Source organism: Gambusia affinis, linkage group LG07 (genome assembly GCF_019740435.1).
Source record: "Gambusia affinis linkage group LG07, SWU_Gaff_1.0, whole genome shotgun sequence".
In the NCBI taxonomy this organism is placed as follows: Eukaryota; Metazoa; Chordata; class Actinopteri; order Cyprinodontiformes; family Poeciliidae; genus Gambusia; species Gambusia affinis.
Genome location: NC_057874.1, coordinates 24,662,408 through 24,673,963, shown reverse-complemented (window position 1 = coordinate 24,673,963; position 11,556 = coordinate 24,662,408). Strand labels below are relative to the sequence as shown.

Below are 11,556 nucleotides of genomic sequence, written 5' to 3'. Positions count from 1 at the left end.
ATACCATGACTTCAAAGCAACTTACATATTTTTTTTTTATCACTTTTTAAATATTCTGTAGAAGCTAATGGTGCTGCGGGAACAATATGTTGACACCTTGTTTTATTTTTTATATACAGCGTCACAGGAAAACAAAGGTGCATTCTCAGCAACAACAAAGTGGAAAATACTCACTACAGTAATGTCTGGCCAAATCATTTATTGTATGACAAAGCTTATGGAATTCATCGCAAATAATAATAATAATATGACTAATAATATGACTTTCTGATCAATTACTAGATGGGGTTCTAAACAGCCACTTTGCTGTGCTGCAGTGTCAACTCCAGCCTTGGATTAACATCCAATTTTAACTGAATGTCAGTTTATTCTCTTCTATCTATATGAAAGCAGTGTTATTTTATATTGCTTGTGTAAAATTATTGAATTAAGTTGCTATGTATTGCAACATAACAGGAAGCTGCAGCCTTTGCACACCTATGCACTTTCTGTACGTACTGTATGTTAAATCAGACTGCATTGTTTCTAGCTGTAAATAAGTTGTTTTAAAACTTTGGAAATGTTTACCAGTTCCAACAAGACAGTTTGAAAATGGATGTGCCAAATATCTTATTTACCAATAATCCTGGTTGAAGAAGTGAACATAAATTGTTATATGACTGACCACAGAAAGTGTTGTTCTGCTGTTTTCTCTAGAGAAACCTTAACAGAAGAAGGCAGGATGAGCAAACGCACTGAATTGCCGCAGAGTGACTATTTAGCTCAGAGGTGTGATAAAGGGCCTGTGTGAGGATGACATTCATGTACATCACCCAAAAAAAATGTGCCAAGTACCTGTCTTTCTTATCTGTTTTCATTCAAGAGTTCTTTTCAAAATGATACTACTGGCGTCCCCTCTGATTTCAGGTGAGTCTTTCACTGTTGCATACCTTTCTTCACGTCATCTAGAGCGCACAAAAACACTTGCTGCTCCTCAGCTGGTGAAGGTTGGCCTGCGGGCTATTCGCACCACATTGTATGTGTTTAGCCCTGGTGCATCAAAGCCAGGGGACAAACCTTGCTTATTAAAGACATAGAAGTTAAAAAGTTGGCCATCTTGGGCTTCCAATGAGACTGAAGCCTTGCCCACTCTCAAAACACAAGGGTACTCTTTATCAAACACAACTCTGAAAACCCGCTCAACTAAGTAGTTGAGCTTTATTGTCCTGTACTTCTCTGGAATCAGCTCTTCGATCTGAGGACCAAACTGCTGCATGATCAGAACTCCATCCGGTCCCACTTTGATCTCATAGAAAGTGATGTTGCTGTATGTGAAAAACCCAATGTAAGGCTTTGGATTTGGGGAAGCAACAAGAATCTTTTTGGCTTCCCTAAAGGCTTTCTCTATTGCTGGAACAATGTAGCTGTAGGCCTTTGTGACCACATCCTGCTTCTGAGGCCTGCTGCCCGCCATTAGGATTACCAGGCCTAGCTTCAGCCTGGGAACCAGGGAGAATGTGGCAGAGTAGCCGTCCAGATCACCATCTTTCCTCAACATCTCGTAGCCCATGAGGTCATTCACCTCCCAAGGGGTCCCAGTACGGTTTGCAAAGTAATCCTTATCACACCTAAAGAGTGGGTTCAACATGATCTTCAGAGAATCTGGCTCCAGCAGCTTTCGGTGGTAGGCCCCCAGCAGCACCATGGCGAGTTTGGCCATGTCTGCAGGGGTGGAGAACATCTGACCTGAAGGCCGGTACCAGCCGAGATCATAGAGAGGAGCAGGTTTTCCGTTTGAGTAAACTCCTACAGCAAACTGGCTCTGTAACCCCGGGGTCAGTTCAAAACTGGTGTCTTCCATTCCTAATCGATCCAAGATGTTTTCTGTGACCCATCGTTGGTAGTCAACTCCGACCACTCTTTCAGACATCACATGAGCGAGAAGAGAGAATGCGAGATTACTGTAGTGACACCTAGCAAAGGAAGCAAACCAAGTAAATTTAGAAGTGCTTTGAAAAGAACAGAAGCAGTTAAACACTTTCTGTAGAAGAAAAATGAAATCCACATAATGGGTTGTGTTATGCCTTATTAGACATGGTATGTCAAAGTAGATTTGTTGTGGTTTCAGATATGTTTCCCAGATGGAGATTTATTCATGGCCAACTGAGATATATTTTTTCTGTTGACAAAAACTGAATAATTTCTTTTCACACGTATCCCTGCACTTATCCACTGTGCAACAAATTAAAGAATTAAAATTTTAAGAATTAATTTGTGTTAGTATGTGAATTAGAACCACAGGTCAGAGACATAAGAGTTAGCAATGTCTCTGAACAATGAAACAAGCCTTACTTGGTTCCTGGATCTGCAACAAGAACATCATCTTGTAACAGATTGATTGCTGATTGCGTTTTGCCTTTCCAGAGTAAGTTTGTAGCCCTCAGCCTCCTGGGCAGACCTGAAGCAGAACAAACAAAGCAGCATGGGACTGAAGAAAGCAACCAAACTGCTGGTTGATAGTAGCAAAGAAAAACATGAATTTCCAGGCACAAGGCATGGTTTCTATCTCCTTGCAGTGATTTTCAGAAATCACTCTTATTACAGCGCAGTGTTTGTTTCACTTGTCTTGAAACAGCACTTCAGTGTTATGAGACAACCCCATAGATCTCTGAACATGATTATTATGTTCACTCCTGATTCCTTGATGGCAAACTAAGGCATGTAACGATACTCAGAGACATGCGCTACTTCTGAGTTTTTTTTTGTTTTCCTGATCTTTTTTTTCAGATTAACTCAATTATCTGAAGTATCACAAACTGAAAAGACCAAAATGTGACTCTTCATGCATAACCAGGGCAATTCTAATTTTCTGAAAAACATCTTATAATCTGCCTTTTTAAGAACAAGAAGCTGCATGATTGCTGAAAAATGGCAAAGTGGTATTTGGAAAATACACAAGTGGCAGTTTTGTTTCACATGAAAGCAGTTTTCTTGTTGTGATGTTTTTGTTTTTTATAACCTGCTGAATCCACAAACCTGAGAGCTGGCTTGCCATCCTGCGCAGGGTGACAGAGGATGAGCGAATTTGTACCTCTCCACTGTCTAGAAATATTAGGCCATCTGTCACATATTTTAACTCAGAGTCTCGTGTTTTCCCCAGGGGGTTTTTTATAGTGAAATTTTCTACGTATTTTTCCAGTGGATCATCTAAGGAGGCAATCTTTCCATCCTCCCACAGTTTGTAGAGCATCAGCGTTGGGAATATCTTTGATAAGCTGGCAATTCTGAAAGACAGACAAGACGACATAGTGAATCTAATGTAGAAGAGCCCTTTTTATCACTGATCCATTGATTATATTTACTCAAATTTTTTTCCGCTGTTTTTGAATTGAGGCCACGTGTACTTGAATGATCTGACTGTATAAATGTGAGAAACATCTACACATAATGTGCAAAATCTAAACATTGAACTGATATAGTGTCTCCTAAGAGTAATACATTGAAACTCTGAACACTTTTTAATTTTTTAAAAACATGTTCAATAATTAATGTGGTGTTATATGTCACATTTAGAAAATGGTTAACACGTTTTGCGGTGAGTGCTTCTATTGGTCTACTTTACTTAGTGTGTCTCAGTAAATCACATTTCTTATATTTTTATGTCTAAAATATTTTCTGTTGAGATTATAACCTCCATATATTAGCTAACAACACTGAGCTTTTACATATTTCTACAAGTAAAAAGGTAAAATAACTTAAATAAGATTTCTTATCAGCAATGTAAATACAAGTGAAGAGGGAACATATCCACCTAAATGTTTTCTTCTTTGCATTGGCTGCAGCTTATTTCCCCTTTCTGGATGTTTTACATTTTTACTGCAAAATGTTTCTCATACTTGTTTTCTTAGTCTTTATTGGTACTGAATAAAAAAAAAGTTATGGTAATATTGTATGAACTTGTCTGAAGATTAATGTATTAAATAAAGAACAGAAACTAAACTGTTGATGATATTTGGGACTTCACAACCACACACAGACTAAATATTGTAATAAAAGCAAATGTTTACTCAAAACTCAAATAAAAAAAAAAACGTTAAAATGTTTAACAGCTCTTTCCTTGCAGTCTTTTCTGCTTCTCTTTACTTTTGTAGATGTAACTTTACATTTAGAAAAGCATTGCCTAGGCAACCATGTACAGAGCAAAAACGCCAGCTGTGACAAAGAGCACAGCGTTTAGTGGAAAACTCTTTAAACTGATCATCAGTCCTTTCGGGAAAGTGTGTGAATGAGTGAGAACTTCTATACATTTAGTCAGAAGGTGTACTGATAAATCTTTTTCTACTTTTAAATGTTACATGTTTTGTTTTAAGATTGGGTCCCGTTTCACACACTGGGCTGTGCTTTGGTTTGAATCAATCTGTGCCAACGACCAGTGTGCAGAAGGTCAGCCTTCTCTTTAAATTGTCCTCCAATTTAGTGTGTGAGGGGATCAATAATCTCTTTAGCATTCCTCTACTACTGTTTCTAAACAGAAACAGCAACATTTTGTACAGTATAAAAGCAACTTCTTGTAGAATGTTCTTGTTTCATGTACATTTTTTAATTAAACTATTACATGTTTGTGGGTTATTTAGATTAGAACTGTGTTTTTTTTTTAAACAGTCGTTGGAAAAATAGCTGAAGAGTTTAAGGTATTGGATTGATCTGGCAAAGAGTGAGGGATTAAACTATCATGTTGTCATGCTGAAGAATGGTTTTAGCATGGGGATTTTCTGTCAGGATAAACAGCTCCATCTGTATTGATTTTAAAAGTTTTCTTTCTGAAGTTGTTTGATGTTGTACTTCATTTGTTCCCTAAGAGGTTTGAACACATTTTTCACACATCTTCAGTTATGTTTGTGTGCTTTTGCAGTTGGAAAAGAGATTTTTTATGAAACCCTTTTTATCACATAACCGATGCTACACAATAAATAAAGTATACAGAACCAACCAGCTCTCCAGGGAAACATCTGTATCATCCTGACAGCTTGAGGAAGAGCTTATTCTAGGCATGTAAACAGCATAATTTTAGATTTTAGCTCAAAGCGCCACTCTCATGCTTAAAAAGATGTACTCAATTTCTTGTGTCCAAACTGGTGCCAATGTCAGGGGCACACAAAAAGTACTATTAGCTTTTGATGATATGAGGATATGCAAATATGTATGGCAGTTTATTTTTTTAAAAAAATGATTCTGTTGAACCACATTTCAAAGGTTTTGATTTCCATTGTGTTAATTTTCAGTCATTTTGTTTTGTTATTACTTTTGTGCAGTTTAAGTTATTGAAGTGAACTTTGAGAGTTTTTCGGTCATCAACAGAGAGCCACTGACAATTTTGTCCATGCCTGTAAATACATTGAAAGCAAAAATGTCTTTCATGCTTTCCAAAAATGTATAATTATGATAACTGTTTTCATCCTCGCATATCCAAGCGAGCACCTTATCCACATTCAAGGCACAGAGCTTGTTGATAGTATGAGTTTGACTCCTTCAGGTCTGTTCCTTGTCTCTGTTACTGTTTGTGGAATCAAAGTACTGGATCTCAAGTCAAGGAGAGGAGGAGTGTCTGGTATGAGGACATCAGGCTTTCATCTTTGATTTGTAGATGCTCTTGTTCTGTTAGCATCTTCAAAACATGACCTTCAGCATCCATTGGAGAATTTTGCAGCCAGGCCTAAAGCAAGCTTTAAACCGAGCTTTCATTTTGTAAAGCTGTTGTACATATTTCATGAACTTTTTTTAGCCTTGTTTTTATATCAGGTTCTTTCTTTTTTTATGTTCTTATGTTTAGATAAGGGTGTTCCCTGCCCTCAGAGTGCAGAGTGTTCAGATATTTTGGTTTCTTGTTCACGAGTTGTGGCAGTATGGAGTGGGAGATGAGAAGAAAAATTGGGGCCTTCATCTTCTATTGTAATCTGATTTTAAAGAGAAAACTTCAATGCATCTGCAAAAGGGTGTAAAGTGCAAGCTGTGGCTTGAAAGAGAAGCAATATCTTTGGAAAACGGGACTTGTCTCTGTTTTATCAAAGGACCTTCTTCACAACCATATCAACACAACCCAGTCGAGGCAATGAATACCCTGGAAGTGCTACACGTTTCAAAACAAGAACACATGAACATAGCTTAACTCCCCCTCTTACAAGGGAAAGCAATGCCTATTGTGTCCACACAACTCCCGTCATTCTGAAGCTGGGGAAACAAATTCCTTTAGGGATAACTACCTTGGCACCACAATTGGCAAACACAAATAAATAAATAAACTTTCATTTACAAAATAAGCTCCCCATCATTTATTTTGCTTTTATTTCATGCGTAGAGTTATTCATCTGGAGCACTTACTAATCAGTTCTTAATAACAGCATTTATTTATTTCTCTTTGAATGAAACGTCTCTTCCCATGTCTGTGCCTCAACATGATGTATTCAGACATTTTGGTTTCTTGTTCACGGCTTTGGCAGTAAGGACGGGGAGATGAAAAGACAAATTGGGGCCTCTTCTGCTGCAATCTGGGCATTACTCTGAGCTGTCATGGTGACAAAAGAGTAGAGCAAAAAAGAAAAGCTCTGGATTTTTGGTTCATTTTGTCATCCATTTTGAGATGTGGATCACTACCAGAAGAACAGAAACTCATTCTTTTAGTTAATGATAATTAACTTCTTCCAAGTGATGGCCATACTTAACCCTAGAGATAGAGTTTACTCATCTCAGGGAAGCACAAAATATAAAAGGAATCTGTTCTGTCAATCTACATACAGAACAGAAGCAATGTGTTGATAGTGGTTCTGATTTAAGTTTCAACTCTTAAACGTTCTAATCAAAGAAATTTTGAAATAGTATGAACATATTATGTTGCCATGATACACAATTTGACTGACAGTTTGCAGCAGCATAAAACAATTAGATAGAGCATTGCTCTATTCTACATACTCTAGTCACTCAATGCCATGTCAGTGAAGACATCTATGTCTTTATAAGGAAGACATGTTAATAAAAACGCTGCTGGAAGATAAACATAACACCTAAACAATTATCACTGCAGACCAAGCCATGGCCCTTTGTCAGGACAGTGTTGTGTAAGACTTGCTCAGGAATGGCCTTAGCCACTGACTCAGCTTCCAAATTACAGTTCTTATCAACCATTGTGCCTGTCAGAGTTTTGTTAACACAATAGAAACCAATACGGTTGCACTACAAAGAGACCTGAATGGACATGCTGAATTGCCGTGTGGGGTAGCTGTGGGTGGATCACTTCTTTGCTGCTTGAATAATGGACATTGATTGCTCTGGAGAGGGAGCAACTCATCTGGGACAAACACAAGAGGACATTTTTCTGTGTATTTTAAAGAGATGACTGTGGTGCAGATCATAACAAACAAAAAAACAAACAAACAAAAAAAAAAAACAGATGTACTTTTACTTTTCTGTTAAGTGAGATTTAAACTTATTTTTTTAATTAGATGTGACATATGTTTTGTTATTTTATTGACTAGTCAGCACCCTCAGGCACCTTTTAATTGAACTGCAAATTGAATCAATTGTTTGTTCTGCTATTATAAACACATTTTATTTTAATTACTTCTTAAAGTGTGGTTAATTTATATTTATGTTTTGGACTTAATGCTCTTTAATTAGCCCTATTGGCCATTAAAATAGGAAGGATTACTGACAAGTGAAATGTCAGTATTTAGAGCAATCATCTAAACACAAGTATACACAATATGCATTTAACAAACAAATGTGGTTCTTAAAAGTAAAAATATTGTAAGTTGTGTTTCCATGCAGGACCAACCTGTAGATTGTGTATTCACTGGGTGGGCCTGACAGAGGATCACTGACATTCCTCTTTCCAAAGTTGCCAGTCCACAAAACTGTATCGTTTAAGATCACAATGGCAGAAAGAGCAGGAAGGCTGATGGGATTGATGCTTTGGCGAAACAAAACATCCACCTGTAACAAAGAAAATCAATTTTTAAATATTTTACAGTATAATTGAATATACATCTGGACTGAAAATCAATTTGCCCTTTTCGTTTCAGAGTTGTGAATGGGACATGGAAAAGCTCGATAAAAACAAACAGGAATAAATCCTCCAGGTTTGAACAGTGAATTTCAAGAACAAGTCAAACAAAAGAAAATTTCAAGTTAAAGGAATCTGCATGGTCAACCCGAACTGCCAAAATCAGTTGTCATTTTTGCAGTTGCATGATAAAAATCACATAATTTTGTTCTCCGAACAATTCTTACAGACTGAAAAGGTACAATTCAAATTTAAATATTAAATGGCTGCTGAGATTTAATACACAAGGACAAATGTGATGATAATGTTTGTCTGCTCCTTTACTTAATGCAGTTAAGCCCTTATTACTAATGTGCATGTACTTTATTCTGTCATCAGATGTTAAAGTGCCTCTTTCTGCAGCCCACAACGCAATCTTTTGCTCCAATGAACTGATTTTTTTTTCCATTTGCTGTTGCTTTAATCTCCTTCTGTGGAATAAAACATTTGGTGTGAAGGATTATCCATGCAGCCTCTCAGTTTACTCATTTTTGATTGAGCATGATGGCGAAGCAACTGCAAACTGTCCTTGCGTGGTTAACTTTTCTGACCTTTTCCAGGGCTTCTTTGAGACTGGGGATAGGATGCTCCAAAGGGAGAGGCTCAGGAAAGCGGGGACACATCATCTCTGAATTGGCATTACGACCCATCTCTTCATCTGATTGATGGATGAGAAAGGAGGAAAGAGAGGGAAAAATAAATGTCAGATAAAGCCTACTGGGAGACAGTTTTTTTTATACGTAAATCTCACTTGATATTTGATAGAATATAGTATCCAGGGCGCAATGGCGGAGATGATGGGGTTTAATTGGCTGACTGAGCGTTTCATTTAATTATCTCTGCTTTCTGACGAATCCTCTTGATCTTGCAAGGTACATTTAGACATGATGTGCTCTATGCAACTCCCTGATGAAAGACGGTGTGACCTGCTTTTGCTCTTAACACTGATGATTCAGCATATATCACTGTAGCCTCAGGCCAGCTATCTATCTGATATTGTAAACTCACATCTCAAAAAATAAGAAAATAAAGCTTTTGAACAAAAATAGTCATCTTCCAGTGTAAGCCAGTGCTTTCTTTTAGTGAGATTTCTAATCTTATACATTCACGTGACAATACGTTAAAAAATAGGGTATTTTTGTGTTTTTATACTTTTGTTGAAGAGATGCATGGCTTCGGGCCTGACAAGGTGACATAATATCAAAAATGAAGTGCAACAGCTTTAGTATTTACATATTTAGATGTTGTGTAAATTAAAATACATTCTTAACGATTAATTATTTACTGCATATCTCAATTTTTAACTTTTTATTTGGTCTTCACAAAATGTACAGCTTTGATAATTGTTGTATTCAAAGTGATTTAAAACCTTTATGTGAAATATTAGACTATTATCAGGCTATAAACTGTGCACAATTTCACTGATGGCACTAATCTTGCATAGTTTAGAATATGAACATATTTTAATAACATGTGTTTATGGTTATTTTCACTTGAAATAAGAAGTTAATTTGTTATGGTTATTTTTTTTATACATTAAAAAACTAATTCTTATAAACTATGTACTCTTAGACCTATTAGAAACAAAGACATAAAAAGCAATGCTGTATAAACTAAAGTTTTCATGTTTACTTAAACTTTCAAAATAAAATGAAAAATGAAAATCAGAAATGCTAAATCTTGAGCATTTTGACTTAGAAATCCAGCCTTTTTACAGAGTTTTCGAGATTTCTTTTTACAGATTTTTTTTTATAGATTTGTTTCTATTAATTATCAACTGATACATCAACAGATACATTTAGATGAACAACAAAATTATAGATGGAATTGCAAATAAAAGAAACAACTTGAGAATGTTTGTTTGATTTATTGAGTTAAGTGGATAACCTTTGTTAGTTCTGCTTTGCAGCTCTGTTAATAAACTAAGCCAGTTTCACATAGATTTTTGAGAATGATTTTAAGAAAAGAACTGATAATAAGTAAAATGCTTGCATGTCAACTGCTGATAAGAGAAATAAAAAGTCTCATCTTTTATCATTCCAACTAAAGAAAAGCAAATGTATTAAAATCACAGACCTACCCCATCAAGTGTTTGTGCATTTAGAAGCAAATAATAAGTAAACTTTACAATGTTTTCTGACTTCATGTCTTTATAGATAAACCTTTACCTTTTTGAAATCTGATTGTCTGCAAGTTGTTTACATGTTCCAGTTTCTGCCTTTGTTTAAAATGCTGCCATCCACTTTTCTACTTTTAAAGAATGTAGATATCCTGACATTTAACGCCAGTTTCACAGTCTATCTTTCAATCAAGGACTCACAAAAGATAGATAATAAAAAGCAAAAGATATTGTACGTTTCAGACCTTGTGGCATAGCACAGGTCTACAAATAACATATTTTCAAAAGAATATATAAGGGGTGGCCTTTCAAGGTCAAGAATGAAAATTGGCTTCATGACGTCTGAGGAATTTCACATCAAAATGTTGCTTAGCAAAGTTTCAACACATAATTATAGAACATTCTTTAAATTTTAGTTTGAGCCAGAAAACTAAAACAAAAGTAAAAAACTTCAAAACTCATGAGTAGTTTAGAGGTTTAACCTTACAAAAGTAAGTGTATCACTAAACAATGTGAGGTAAATTTATGCTTTATTTCAGTTTAAATACAGAGTAACTTAATAATGCATTACTAATTGTTGTTAACAAATCAAACAATAATAAGTCAAGCTGTATGGTTGCTTTATTGCTTTACGAAACATCATAAATTAACATCAGTTAATAATTTAGCAAGTAACTGAAACAAAAAGTGAACAACATTGCAGGAAACTAATATCCTCCAACACCCTTTTAATAATAAATACCACTATATGCATGTAACCTAGTAATATAAATCTTAAACTTGTGAAGTCCTATGTAACTTGTTAAAAACCTTTTAAAGTATCGTAAAAAGTGATAAAAATCCTAACAATCCATTTAGAATGCATTCAGTATAAAGCTGATCCACTTTAAAACATTAATGACAAATATTTGAGTGAACAAAGTTTCACATTAAATACTCATTACCTAACACCATGACTGTAGCTCTCACCTGGCTTAAGTTTTGGCAGCTGATATTGCCAAAGGAAACAGCCTGTCATCACTAGAGACAGGAGGAGGAAGAAGACCAAACCCAAATGGGCCAACTTCACCTTCATCTTCTTGGTTTTAGAGAGTCCTTCGAATGTAACACTGGGAGCTGCTGAAGGAGTGGGAGGAGTAGCCACAACTGGAGTTGTCTTACAGAACAGAAAGAAAAAGCAAACACAGAATAACACGTTAGCTCTAAATGTAACATTTTTTATCTTCAGCCATTAACAGAACTTTATCTATCTGCAGTGTTAGCCTTCAACAAGTTGCTTTGCTCTCTGAGGATTCAGGTGTAAAACTTGTCAGATATTCTTGTCAGACTGTTAAATGAAAGTAGTTCCTGTTAGACTTAGTAG

The 11,556-nt window shown here is 35.9% G+C and overlaps 1 protein-coding gene across 1 annotated transcript; it reads right to left on the bottom strand.

Moving 5' to 3' along the window:
* Window positions 1-304: 304 nt before the first annotated feature.
* Window positions 305-11,276, bottom strand: lactbl1b (lactamase, beta-like 1b). The gene is made up of 6 exons (XM_044122130.1): window positions 11,163-11,276; window positions 8,626-8,732; window positions 7,808-7,965; window positions 3,016-3,263; window positions 2,332-2,437; window positions 305-1,952 (listed from the first exon to the last, which is right to left on the bottom strand). Exons 1-6 carry the CDS (start codon window positions 11,266-11,268, stop codon window positions 974-976), a joined length of 1,704 nt encoding a protein of 567 aa, XP_043978065.1. The 5' UTR covers window positions 11,269-11,276; the 3' UTR covers window positions 305-973.
* Between the last annotated feature and the right edge of the window lie 280 nt (window positions 11,277-11,556).

What these genes read in the sequence shown, in the direction of transcription:
- lactbl1b (XM_044122130.1), bottom strand. Translation starts at nt 11,268, where the DNA reads ATGAAGGTGAAGTTGGCCCATTTGGGTTTGGTCTTCTTCCTCCTCCTG. An exon ending in AGTGAATACACAATCTACAG is followed by an intron (nt 3,264 to 7,807) that starts GTTGGTCCTGCA and finishes TCTGTCTTTCAG; the next exon opens with AATTGCCAGCTTATCAAAGA. An exon ending in GATGGCAAGCCAGCTCTCAG is followed by an intron (nt 2,438 to 3,015) that starts GTTTGTGGATTC and finishes GTTCTGCTTCAG; the next exon opens with GTCTGCCCAGGAGGCTGAGG.